General features: G+C 42.6%; 1 protein-coding gene across 1 annotated transcript; it reads left to right on the top strand.

Annotated features, from left to right (window-relative positions):
- The first annotated feature begins 5,491 nt into the window (after positions 1–5,491).
- LOC4337999 (MLO-like protein 9) lies at positions 5,492–13,263 on the top strand. The gene is made up of 13 exons (XM_066310991.1): positions 5,492–6,670; positions 6,994–7,110; positions 7,260–7,320; positions 10,467–10,555; positions 10,675–10,749; positions 10,851–10,939; positions 11,052–11,101; positions 11,216–11,256; positions 11,513–11,686; positions 11,814–11,849; positions 11,955–12,022; positions 12,156–12,216; positions 12,564–13,263. The coding sequence occupies exons 1-13, from the start codon at positions 5,672–5,674 to the stop codon at positions 12,864–12,866; spliced, it is 2,163 nt and encodes a 720-aa protein (XP_066167088.1). The 5' UTR covers positions 5,492–5,671; the 3' UTR covers positions 12,867–13,263.
- The last annotated feature ends 1,050 nt before the right edge of the window (positions 13,264–14,313 follow it).

Raw genomic sequence — 14,313 nt, 5'->3', positions numbered from 1 at the left:
GGAGGAAGAAGACGGACCGCCCCGGGTAGCGTGGCGCCGGGCGTCCCTCGCCCAGCATGACTATCTCCCGGCCGGTGGCAGATTCCTGCATGAAGCGGCGCGGCAGCCCGGCCTGCCTCTCGCTCACGATGCGGGAAGGCGGCAGCACGCTACCATCGAGCGGAGCGGAGCCCCGTGCCATGACGCCGGAAGAAGAGATGTTTGAGAGCGAGCGCGTGTGGCGAAGGTAGGGCACAGGAAACAAGGAGTTAGGGCGCAAGCGGCGAAGACAAGGGGAATAATGGCGAGAGGAAGGAAGTAAATCTCTTCCTCGGTGTCTTTATACCCTTGCCAACGTTGTGCCCGGCTCCTCGCTTCTCGCGCCCACTATCTCGCTCCCTCGTTTCTCGCGCCCACGCTTCCACTAATCCCATTCGCCCGCTTGCGGCGCATGAGGTGGATATGCGGCTGTGGCAGTCGAGATGGAACATATCGTGCGCGCGTTAATTACGCTCGCCGACCGAAGCGCCATCACCATATCTCCAGGCAAAACGAACCGGCTCATCCCGATTCATGTGCTACTCGAGTAATGTGGCAGCCTTGAAGAGGCCGCTCATTATTGACAGTCGAGTTACCATTGCCGATGTGCGTGATTGGCGACCGTTGGGTTTCTGCCCAACTGAGGAGACCGGTCCCACCTGTCACCAGGCCTTAGGAAGTGGCGTCACGCCCGACCGCTTCCCTCGAGGAGGGCGATCGCCCTGGCATAACGCCGGGGGCTACTGTCGGTGACATGGGACCGGGAGTATCATGACTAGAGGCTTGGGCAGGAGCAATCACCCACGAGGCCTGACCCCCTCGGGGGGGTCGGGCCCTAGGGTGATGTGGCCGCCCCCCTCTTTGTCTCCCCGAGGGGTCGGACCGCTCCCGTTTCGGCCCCGAGGGCTGAGGCGCCCCGACCCCTTGTAGGTTTTGCGCCGCGTGTATGGGTTAGGTGAGCGCAGCGGGGCTCACCTAACCGCATTTATTGCGGTTTGGACGAGCGCGTCACGCCGTATGTAACGCAGTGCAGCGCGCTCGTTTATCCGGTCTGTGACCAGTCACAGACCGATCAAATCGTGGGTTAGGTGGCGACAGGCGGTCTGACACACGCCTCGCCCCATCCCGTCAGGATGAGAGCCTCCAAGCACTCGTCCCTAGCCGGAGCCGGCGTGTTACCTCCTGGAGATGGCACGTTGGTCCCGGTCAGATATATGCCAGGCTTCATCCTAACCATTACAAGCAAGATATTGTATGAAGAAGGGCGAACATGCAGATTGCTAAACTGACACGTGGTGGACAAGAATGACCGATTTGTGACCGGTCTGACACTGGTCATGTCGTCAGCAGACAGCCATGTTCCCACGTCGCGCCTGCTTCCGGCGGAAGTGGAGGTAGGTATGGGCCGTCCCATCAGAAGGTCATTCGGACGGCAACCATTACAAATCTCCGTCCATTTATGAAGAGAAGTCAAGTTTGAGTAAAGATAGGATAAGTCCCCACACAAAAGAGAGAGATGGTGCATGTGGTATCCCCTTGAGGTATAAAAGGAGGACCTTGCGCACTGAGAAAGGGGATCCAGAACGATCGAGGCTGGATTGGGAACCAGAGGAGAGGGTTTCTAGAGTAAAAGCTCTCTGACTCTCCGGCTCTTTGTAGCTTCTTCATACACAGATCCACCAGAACACAGGAGTAGGGTATTACGCTTCTCAGCGGCCCGATCCTGTATACATCGCCCGTGTCTTGTGCTTCTTCCATTCTCGCGAACCTTCCACAGACTAGGAGCTTAGAACCTCACCCAGGGTCCCCGGCCGAACCGGCAAAAGGGGGGCCTGCGCGGTCTCCCGGTGAGGAGCCTCACGCTCCGTCACACTTAATGTGAGGCAATGGAATTTATTAGGATTTAATTGGGCCTAGCCAATTAATCTAACAGAACATACATGAGAAGGAGCAAGATGACTGGAACTGGGGAAGGGTCAGCCGCGTCGGCCAAACCATCCCTGAGCCCCCTCATATTACACTTTATACTAAGTGATGGTTTGCGCATCCTTTCCCTGAAACTCCCTGAAATTTTGAGTTTAATCTGTTCTCACCATAGAAAATATCTGAAAAAAATTAAACTCAAGATTACAATGGAGTTGGATGCTTCAACTAGAGTATATGATTTTCCTGGAAATGCGTTGCATAATTTTTATTCCTCGCATGTTAGCTACTGCTTGTGAACACATATCTATAGGAACACATATCATCTAAGTAATTGATGAATGAGAGATAGCCTAATGAAAGGAACTTTACTCCTATTTGTTGAGTTCTAGGGAATTTTTATGAAATGAAAAAAATGGTATAACTTTGCATGCTCCTCATTAATGTCTTATTCCTACCCAAGCCATACGTCGATCATACTGCAAACCTTATGCATATGTTCCTTGTTATTATTTCGAGTGTAGTCAAATTGTTGAGACCCTTTTTAATTCTTTCATTCTTTTTATGCTTTCATGATCAAAATCACGTACACGCACCAAGTTTGTTCTTCCTCCACAGTGGAGGTTAGCAACGAATATACCTTCTACCCACATTATTTTGCTTACACTTGAGGATTATCAAAATATTCCATTCACCACCATATGATAAACTTACATGCCGGAAGTCAGCATACATTATCTGTCCACCAAATAAAAACTTCACATGTCTATGATTGTCCCTCCAACTATCCATGCCAAGTGAGATATGAGCTAAAAAATGATGTTCATAAAAATGCTTACAAGAGAAGGATAAAATATTCTCGCGCATAATGTAAAAAAGAGAGAAAAAATAATATAAAAATAACCATGTTCTCCATATAAAGTGCAAGGAAGAGGATCACACAGAAATGAATCATAACCCCATCTTCCACCTTTCCGCATACACATCCATTTCCCACACACGTGCGCACATTTGATCATGATTGTATTATATTAGTTATCTTCTTGGATCCAATTTTTGACTTTACAATATATTCTCATTATTGAGGGTTCATCGCCCTGCTTCAAAATTTTGAGTTGAAAGTTTTAAATTTTGAGTTGAAAGTTTAAATTTTTCAATTGAAAGTTTTCTACGTTTGAACGAAAGTTTTTCAATTTTAAGTTCTAATTTTAGTTTAATTTTTTTGAAAAATATTGAGTTTCAGATATATGCAAAACTACAAGCATGCACGCTTCTTAAAAAAAATTGGATGTCACACACGGACATACATGGTACGCTAGCACCGCGTCAAGGTTAAGCCCCCACGTGGACTCTCGTGAGCTGGATGTGTGTGACACAGCCCACAAAAACATACGCATATTAGGATTTCTGCCTAACTCATTCATGGATGAGGATGACCAACACTCATTCGTTGATCGAAGAACTATTGAAACAAATGATGGAAAATACTATGTGTACTAGCAAATTATTAAAAAAAATCTTACTAACTAAAGCTCTCGACCATTTAATTCAAGTAGTTGGAAGTTATGTAAAAGCTAGATTTAATCATAATACGCCACATCAGAATTAGTAAGAAGTGTGTGTGTATAACAATTTGTGTTATACATACCTGTTTTTTTTTCCAAAGAACAGAAGAAAAAGAAGCTTTGAACAAGTTCCACATACATGCAATCTGATACGAGGATATACTCCCTCCGTCCCTAAATATTTGACGCCATTGACTTTTTAAAATATGTTTGACCATTCGTTTTATTCAAAAACTTTTGTGAAATATGTAAAACTATATTTATACACAAACGTATATTTAACAATGAATCAAATGATAGGAAAATAATAATAATTACTTAAATTTTTTAATAAGACGAACGATCGAACATGTTTAAAAAAGTCAATAGCGTCAAATATTTAGGGATGGAGGGAGTATAAGACTTCAGCTTCAGACTTCTTCCTCAATGAATGTGTGCAAGCAACGAATCCGTGGTGGACAAGTGCCCTGAAAAATGTGTTAGTTGCCATAATCGAGGGTTGTTCGCTTTGATGCCTAAAGCCAAAATTTAAAAGGGTTAATTTTGGTAGCCTCAAAATTTGAAATATCATTTTTTTAATAAGATTGAGATATATGGGTTGTTTGGTTTAATACCTTTAATAAGTTTTTTGAGAGGAAGATCTTATAATTGCCAAACATTCATAGTTGAGGCAATCTTTGGTAATGTTTAGATTGTTGCTTTGCCACATTTCGGTAAGACAAAACTTAGTAGAGTTAATTTTAGAAATAAAATGAACAACCGTTCAGTATCGGAAGCATCAATGTTATTTATCATCACATAGTTTGGTAACAGCTATACAGTGGCATAATAAATGATATCTTAAGAAGGCCAAATGAACAACCCTGCCTACCAAGGATATAGTCCCAGTATTAGCATAGCCCATTATGGTACATACTGGTAGGCACGGTAACCGTGCAATGTTGGCCCATGAAAATTTTGGAAAAGAAATATGAAAAATTTATAGGGAACAAATTAAAAAACATGGGAAAACCGTTTGTGTCAGAAAAATAAAGAAAATAGGGAATATGAATATCGAATGGAAAAATAAAGAAAAATAGTGAAAATATAGGAAAATTTCATAAAATACATTTATCGAATGTTAAATAGCAATTCCATTAAACAAAAGCCCTTTGCATATTTTTACCCCGTCCAGCCTGCATGGATCTTAAAGTCCATCCGAAAATTCAACATAATTTCTCCTAAGTTTTATGTCGAATATTAATTTGCAATTCCATTAAGCAAATGCATGCATTCTCGTATGCGTGTATATGCATGCACAGACAACTGGCACTAGCTTGATAAACGACAATAACTTGTATAGCCGTGCTTGTAACTAAGCTGCGAATGGAACTTTCCAAAAAAAAAATAGAGATTTTTCTTAAATGCAGATTATTCACATCGCCAATATGTGCTCAGATTTTTTTCTTTTTTTTCATTCTATCTTTCCATTACGAAATTTCTTTCTTTGTGAAGATTAAGAAAGAACCCAAATGGCTTGAAATAAATTATAATTGTTCCGATGTAACCTTCTACATGGTATAAGCATAACCTTAATGAATTAACTAACTTCTTTGCGATCTTTGCGATCTAAGGTCAAAAATCTAGTTTAAAATGAAAAATTGCATAGCACGCATTCATCTTCCATATGACATCGAAAAGATATTCACCAGCTGGCTATTAAACAAGTAGCACTGCTAGAAGAGATGCCATGGCTATTTTTAGGCGGGAAAACTGAAACGGAAATGGATTAACGGACCCTCCACGCTTCGCGCGCAAAAGCTGCGTGCGTCCAAAATAGCGGCCTTCAAAAATTCCCAATCCTTTTTTTTTTTTTTTGATAGGAAAAAATTCCCAATCCTTCATCACTCCTCGCATGCATGCATGCATGCATGCCCTAATCCTACGCGACCAAGAAATTATTGGCAAATCGATCACCGTTGCCATCCACCATTGCCGTCCCCCTCTCCTCCTCCTCCTCGCCTTCCTCTTCCTCTCTTTGATCTAGCTTAGCTCCGCTTGCTTCACCAGTTCATCATCTTCTTCTTCTTCTTCTTTGTCTCCCTCGTTTGGTTTGATCTTTCTTGGTTGATCCATCCAATCCCACCGGCGAGCGCGGCGGTGAGCTCTAGGCGGCGCGGGAGGCCATGGGCGGCGGGGGAGGCGGCGGCGGCAACACGAGGGAGCTCGACCAGACGCCGACATGGGCCGTCGCCTCCGTGTGCGGCGTCATCGTGCTCATCTCCATCCTCCTCGAGAAGGGGCTCCACAAGATCGGGGAGTTCTTCTCGCACCGGAAGAAGAAGGCGATGGTGGAGGCGCTGGAGAAGGTGAAGACAGAGCTCATGGTGCTAGGGTTCATCTCGCTGCTGCTCGTGTTCGGCCAGAACTACATCATCAAGATCTGCATCACTGAGAAGGCCGCCGACACCATGCTCCCGTGCCGCCTCAAGGCCTCCACCATCCACGCCGAGACCGGCAAGGGTCACCACGGCGACGCCGGCGGCCATGGGGCCACCACCATGGAGGCCGGCGGCGAACACGGGGCCACCCCGGCCGGCGGCGAACACGGGGCCACCACCATGGAAGCCGGCGGCGAACACGGGGCCACGCCGGCCGGGGGCGAACACGGGGCCACCCCGGCCGGCGGCGAACACGGGGCCACCACCATGGAAGCCGGCGGCGAACACGGGGCCACGCCGGCCGGGGGCGAACACGGGGCCACCCCGGCCGGCGGCGAACACGGGGCCACCACCATGGAAGCCGGCGGCGAACACGGGGCCACGCCGGCCGGGGGCGAACACGGGGCCACCCCGGCCGGCGGCGAACACGGGGCCACCACCATGGAAGCCGGCGGCGAACACGGGGCCACGCCGGCCGGGGGCGAACACGGGACCACCCCGGCCGGCGGCGAACACGGGGCCACGCCGGCCGGCGGCGAACAAGGGGCCACGACGGCCGGCGGCGAACACGGGGCCACGCCGGCCGGCGGCGAACAAGGGGCCACGCCGGCCGGCGGCGAACACGAGGCCACGCCGGCCGAGCACTTCAGCCTCGTCGGCGTCGGCCCTCCCTTCACCGCCGCCTTCTCCCGCCCTCACCACCGTTTGCTCGCCGAGGCCAAGATGGCAACCAAATGCCCCGATGTCGGTCACAACCTCCTCCTCCTCCTCCTCCTTCTTCTTCTTCCTCCTCCTCCTCCTGCGAGACCGATTGCGAAAGGATGTTAATGTGACGTTTCAAATTTTGTCTTATTTAAAAAATTATATAATTTTATTTATTTTGTTGTGACTTATTCTATCATTAAAAACTATAATTTTAATTTATATTTTCACATATATGTATATATATATATACTATTTTTTAAATAAAACGAATGGTTAGACGTTATGCGAAGAGCCAACGACGTCACACGTAAAAAATGGATGTAGTGATTAACAAGCTCCATGGATGCTGTCAACTTGTGCAGGGGAAGGTGTCTCTGATCTCAATCAACGCGCTGCACCAGCTGCACATCTTCATCTTCTTCCTCGCCGTCTTCCACGTCACCTACAGCGCCATCACCATGGCGCTTGGCAGGGCCAAGGCAAAGCTCTCTTTTTTCTTCTTCTTCTTCTTCTTCTTCTTCTTCTTCTTCTTCTTCTTCTCTTCTTCTTCTTCTTCTTCTTCTTCTTCTTCTTTCATGGCGATCCCGGCTAATAGCTTCGAGCCGCGTTCATGGCGACGCTGCTGCAGATTCGTGGATGGAAAGAGTGGGAAAAAGAAGCCGCGGGCCAAGATTTCGAGTTCGCTAATGGTACATATATACATATATACGCCTTGATATGTTGCATTTTTTGTTATTTCTTCACCCTCTGAAGATTAACTAACATAATTAACGGATATATATTTTTTACAACTAGATGCAATGGCACCTATTATTTATTACATGAATAGTTGTAGAAAAAAATAAAAATGATTAGATTGATTGTGATGCTAGAAGTATATGGTAACATACATAGTCAAATATGATTTATCGTTCAAGAAAAAAAAATTGACACCGCAGAATGTAGATAAAATCTGTTATTTTTATTTCGTAAACTTTAGATAGAATTTGTAGCTTCATATCTATCTATCTATCTATCTATCTATCTATCTATCTTCTATCTATTATCTATCTATCTATCTATTATCTATCTATCTATCTTCTATCTATTATATACTAACTAATAAAAGTCCATTAAACTTCCTAAAAACACTCCTAAGCTGCCACATGTCTTCCTACAAACGCTCTTGATTCGACACGTGGCACTTTTAAATAAGGTGGACCCACCAATTTCTATTATTTAACAAAGGACCCACTATTTTCCTTCATTGCATTTACTTTAATAATAAAAGAAAAGGCCCATAGGGCCTGTACATGTACGTGTGAAGCAAACTGCACATACGTACGCCCATAACTGACAGGTGCATCTCCTCTTTTCTATTTTCATGCCCTATTAGATTGAAACATATTTTGTTGTAAAATTTTTTTTAACAACTGTAACATCTACATCATATATATGTAGCTATTTTTTTTATCCATGTATACTATTAGATCATTTATAACAAAATTTATAATGCAAGTCCCAAATTAACTGTATTTAACAAGTAAAAGAAATACATTGCTTTGGACCAGCTATTGGCCACTCAACATACATTTTAATGGAAAAACACATAGAGTTTAAAACCATGTGATTAACAACACGTAGTTTACACTAGACAATATAAAACACACAAAACTAATTAATAAGATTAAAATAAAAAGAAGTTAATTAGAAACTACATATTCCCCCGTCCCAAAATAGAAGAAATTTTTGTTGGATGCATGGACATGGATTTAGATTCGTAGTACTATGCTATCCCATTCAACCAAAATCACTTATATTTTCTTCCACTACAAATATGTCATTTTAGAAAAATACCACTACTATTCACGATATTACGAATGGCGTCAAGGATGGCGGTGGCGGCGGCACCTGAGACCTCCCATCGCGGATCCAATCGAGGACAGAGACGGCGGCGGCGGCTCATGAGCCCTCCCACGCGGATGGCGTCAAGGATAGCGGCGGCGGCGGTGGCTGCAGGTTCCGAGCCCTCCCGTCGCGGATGGGGTCGAGTATAGTGACGGCGGTAGGGGCTCCCGAGCCCTCCCACGTGGATAGCGTTGAGGACGGCTGCTCCCGAGCCTCCTGCCACAGACGGCAGCGGCGGCGCCGGCTCCCAAGCCTCCCGCCGCGGATAGGGCCAACGATAGCGGCGATGGCAGTGGCTCCCAAGGTCTTCACGGAGATGGTCAATGACAACGGCAGCGACGGTGGTGGTCAACGACAGTGGTGGAGAGAGAGGAAGGGGAAAGAGAAAAGAGGGGAGGGAGGTGAAGATGAAACTGACAGCTAGGTCCCACGTGCAATTGGGGCTAACGGAGATTTTTGACGGAAAACGTGATGGAGTGGCATGGTTCTAATTTTCTCAAATTCCAGTGGCACGTAGCCAATAACGTGAATAATAATGACATTTTTCTAAATTGGCATGTTTGTAGTGGCATGGATCCAATTAACCCTTAAAAAATATCACTTCATACTGCATGCACGCAACCGGCCCTCCTCACCTTCTCTTCCCTTTCCTTTAATTTTTTTTATAGTAGTTGAGATAATATTTGTTATTTTATCATAATAAATTCTAAACAACTATAAATTCAAAATTACACATACAATTTTTACATACATATAATGTAATAGTTGAGATAGGCTTAAAGTGGTGCTGACATATTTTAAATTATAATAAATAAATAAATGTTTTTTGGGTCGTATATTGACCCTTTTCATCGTATATGACAAACAAATGGCGACATATATTATTTTATCATATATCACTTTTACAAACATGCATAACTAAATTCACTCTACAATTGAAAACGAAGTTTAGACCATCATATTATTATCTGTTTTGAATATATTTCAACTTATAAAATAAAATTATATTTTAGGTCGCATTTTGATTCTTTTCATGTAATCCAAACAGACATGAAAATTATATAACAAATGACAATATAAAGTATATCATTATATATATGTTATCAGTTGACAAATATTTACGACTAAATAGGATTACAAAATCCAAAAGTGCTATAGACAAACGCCTAACTTCAACAAATGTCATTTACAATTTTATTTATAAATACTCTACACATACTGATTTTATTTATATAATTGCTCTCTTATTTCAATTTTAAATTCATTTTTCCAAGAACATAGTAAGCATATGAAAAAAGGAGGTAGCAGAAGTAAATATAAATTTGTCATAATTTGATAAAATTTTCCTCTTACCATATATCTTAATAGAAAGTTTCTTCCATTAAATATCCTAAATTCCATAAAGATATCTATAGTACACAAGAAAAGGATATTACGTAAAGTTTAGAAACTCCAAAAATAAGATATACTAAATATTAAAAACACATATAGTACAAATGATAGGTCCATGTGAATCAACTCCATTTCCACGACACGATATTTTCTCATAAACTCAAGATTTTACGAATTCAAATAGTTTTAGTGTAGAATTTATATGTTGATAGGGTAGTTAGAAGAAAATCATGACCAACATTCAAAGCAATCCTAAACAAATTATGGACAAAAACAGATTTAGAATATAATAAAAAAATATTACCAAAAAAAATCACCCACGTGTTAATATTATTCATAAAATTTCAAGCAACATTAAACAAGGTGTCAGCAACGTGCCCGCGCATGTGCGCGGGCTACCTTTCTAGTTTGTATATTAACTTATATTATCATAATATATCTTGTCAAACTTTTTCATATTTTTATTTAACTATTTATACCACATGCATACAGTAGGTGCGGAAAATACCAGAAAATACTACTTTCCGCATAATTAACTCTATGCATTGCATTGCAGATCCGACGAAGTTCAGATTTACTCACGAGACGTCGTTCGTCAGGCAGCACATGAACGTGCTGAACAAGACGCCGGCGTCGTTCTACATTGTAAGATCGATCTGTCAGCTCGGTTCACCATTTCTGACAAGAAAAACCAACTGCCACAAGAAGACGAGAAATTCAGTTCGTTTGACATGAATTTCCTCTCTGATGATCGTCAAATGCAGAGCAATTTCTTCAGGCAGTTCTTCAGATCAGTCAGGAGGGCCGACTACTGCGCGTTGCGTCACAGCTTCGTCAACGTGAGTACAACACAAGCTTGGATGATCTCTCAGCATCTGCGTGCAAAACATATTATATCCCAGATAATCTTGCTTTTGAGTGGTTAATAATGTTTTTGCAGGTTCATTTAGCTCCTGGCAGCAAGTTCGATTTCCAGAAGTACATCAAACGGTCTCTCGAGGACGATTTCAAGGTCATTGTCGGAATCAGGTGTGCTGCTAAATGCTAATCACATTCTCATCTTGCAATCTGTCAATTTTTTTCTTGGTACTGAACCATCACGAATTAAGTATATTCTTGTTGGTCTGAATGTTTATTGCAGCCCTCCCCTTTGGGCATCTGCTCTCATCTTCCTGCTCCTCAATGTCAGCGGTCAGTCCCTGATCTGCACATTTCTTGCTTTTTCTAAAAATATGCAGTGATCTTGCCTGATTTGTTCGAGTATATACTTGATGAATTACTGACCTCTGCATTCATATGTTCCAGGGTTGCATACCATGCTTTGGATCTCCATCATGCCAGTGGTGGTAAGTATACAATGTTCATACATCACCACAATCCTGAACTGAACTTAACTGAACTGAACTAAACTGAGCTGACTTAGCTGAATTTCCATCATGACATTGGTGGTAAGTAGTACAATGTTCATATATACATTTCAATCCTAAACTGAACTGAGCTGAAGTAAACAAAACTGCCCTGAACTGAACTGAATTGTGCTGAGCTGAACTGAAGAATGATGAATCAGTGATGAGTGAGTGATATATTGGGTGAAAATGGCAGACGATCCTGTCGGTGGGGACGAAGCTGCAGGGGATCATCTGCAGGATGGCGATCGACATCACGGAGCGGCACGCGGTGATCCAGGGGATACCGCTGGTGCAGGTCAGCGACTCCTACTTCTGGTTCAGCCGACCAACCTTCGTCCTCTTCCTCATCCATTTCACCCTCTTCCAGGTTGGTCTCAATCAATCATTTTTTCTCTCTCCATTGATCTCCATGAATTAATTGTCACCATCCACCATTGCAATTAGTGATAAACTATACCTGACCTTTGATTGATTCTTCTTCTTGTTTTGCGCAGAATGGCTTCCAGATCATCTACTTCCTCTGGATACTGGTGACCCAATCTTTGCTCACTGAATTTCTTCAGTTCTGCTTCATGAAAATCTTCAGTAGATTGATTGATCTTGTCTCACTGCTTCTGTGTTGTGTGTTTGTGTAGTACGAGTACGGCATGGACTCCTGCTTCAATGACTCCAAAGAGTTCGTCTTTGCTCGCCTCTGCCTCGGGTAATAATTAATTAACACCAAACTTTTCATTTCAGAACGATAAGTTTCGATCCAGAATTTGTAGATATTGTGATCATTGAATTTGGTTTTGATTTATCGTCTGAAAATTGATTATGATTTTGTGTGCCTGCAGAGTTGTGGTTCAGTTCTTGTGTAGCTATGTCACTCTCCCCCTCTATGCACTCGTCTCACAAGTATATTACTCCATCCCTTTTATATTATAAATTGTTTTAACTTTTTTTTCTTGATTAAACTTATTTTTAAATTTGATCAATTTTTTAAAAAAATTAGCAATATTTGTAACGTCAAATTAATTTTATTAAATCTAACATCGAATATATTTTAATAATATATTTATATATTTACAGTCTACTACGTTTTTTTGTATAAATTTTGTTAAAGGAGTTTAAAAAAAGTTAAAGCATATCGCAAATATGAAACAAAGCGAGTACTCCTATTATATTTAAGTGTTCTTCCTTTAAAAAAATATTATTGCCACGTGGTCATATCCCTGGACTGACACGTGTCCGTGCACGGTCAGATGGGGTCAACGATGAAGCAGTCAATCTTCGACGACCAGACGTCCAAGGCGCTCAAGAACTGGCGCGCCGGCGTCAAGAAGAAGCCGGCGGCGGCGTCCTCATCCAAGCACGGCGACGCCGGCGGCGACCACGCGGCGGCGAGCCCCCACTCCGGCAGCCCCAAGGGCGAGGCCGGCGGCGTCGCGCTCACGCAGAGGAAGGCCGGCGGCGGCGAGGCCGGCGGCGAGCAGCAAGCCGGCGGCGGGTCGGGGTCCAAGAAAGGGGAGGAAGGCGATTACGAGTTCGTCAAGCTCGAGCCGTGATCGATTCGATATCGATCCATTGCAAGCTAATAGCAAAGGATAATTAGCTAAGCTAATTAATCGATCAAGCATAGTAACTAATTAATTACTTATTACTAAGTGATTAATTAATTTACCATTGATTTTTTTTGTTGTACCAGTAGCTACAGGCCTACAGTGCAGCAGTACGTATATACGTATGTATGTACCGTATTTCATACATAGGGTACGTATCCTTGAAAATATATAGGGTACGTAGGACAAGCAGGGCGACAGGGATGAGGAACTGAATATGTTTCTGCAGTTTCCCCTCCTTTTTTAAGTGGTTAATTGTTGTATTTATTATGTTTGATCAATGTATTGTTATAACTTTGTACAATTAAGATATAATCGCAGTGTCACAGTTTTATGAACTAATTGCAGTATATGTCATGCAGCTGCCACGTGCACTGATGAATTCTTGCTCTCGGTTTTGCTTTTCAAGTCAGCTCTTGGGAACATATTTTGCCTGATCTAATTTTGCCATATATATAAATAAGCATGAAAAATCGTTATTTGCTTGTCCAAATGTATTTTTGGTAGCAAACAGTTTAGCTACTATTGGCGCGAATGTAAGAGTCACGCGAACCGGTGCCTAGTCACGCGCCACTCTCCGCGCAATGCGTCCTTTTTTTTTTTCATATGTACGTTTGTATATAAAGTATGTACATAAGGAAGCGCTAAAGCGCACCTGGGTGGGTAGGGGGTAAGGGTGGGTTGTGTTTTAGCTACGACACAACCCATCTGTAATGTGTATGTCTACTTGTATATATATTTTTAGCGACATAAAGACTAATAAAAATATATAATGCGATAGAAAAACCTCGAAATCAACTTAAAATATAAGCTTTATATTTCATAATTTAGATATGGTTGATAATTGAGCTAGCAAGCAAACGAGATAGCTGATTTCCAGATTCTGAAACTCAGCAGCCGTAAAATGTGAATAATAATAATAGTAAAAACACCCTCGTCTGGTTCGCATTCTCATCAATTGAAAACTCATCAGCTATTTCTTGGAATCACCTGGCTAGACTATACATTAGAAATTTCATTCATCACCTGCAATCAAAGGCCTTGGCCCGATTAGCACATCATTGGGCTTGTTTTTGGCCCAATGAACCACCATAACCCAAAAAAAAAATGTTTTTTCCACTTAAATGACTTCCATCTTTCGTGCTAAAATATGAACATCCTTTTTTCTGATGCATGTATGACGGGGACACACATGCTTGCTCGTTTTATTGTTTTTATTTTTTACAAGCTGGTTATTTTTCGAGTACGCAAAAGCTTTGCCATGAATACATTAGAAGCTGAGAATAACGATTAGGCCGCCCGCAGCTAGGAATGAAAAAGAACAAATACGGATGGAATGCTAATATCATATTTATTTTTGTATTTTTTTTCACATACAAAAATAAATATGAAT

Source organism: Oryza sativa, chromosome 5, assembly GCF_034140825.1.
Source record: "Oryza sativa Japonica Group chromosome 5, ASM3414082v1".
NCBI classification, from domain to species: domain Eukaryota; kingdom Viridiplantae; phylum Streptophyta; class Magnoliopsida; order Poales; family Poaceae; genus Oryza; species Oryza sativa.
The sequence above is the reverse complement of the archived record's forward strand: the minus strand, read 5'-3'. Positions and strand labels throughout refer to the sequence as shown.

Coding starts and splice junctions, on each gene's coding strand:
- LOC4337999 (XM_066310991.1), top strand. CDS start 5,672: ATGGGCGGCGGGGGAGGCGGCGGCGGCAACACGAGGGAGCTCGACCAG. Junction 6,671..6,993: donor TGGCAACCAAATGCCCCGAT/GTCGGTCACAAC, acceptor CAACTTGTGCAG/GGGAAGGTGTCTCTGATCTC. Junction 11,687..11,813: donor TCCATTTCACCCTCTTCCAG/GTTGGTCTCAAT, acceptor TGTTTTGCGCAG/AATGGCTTCCAGATCATCTA.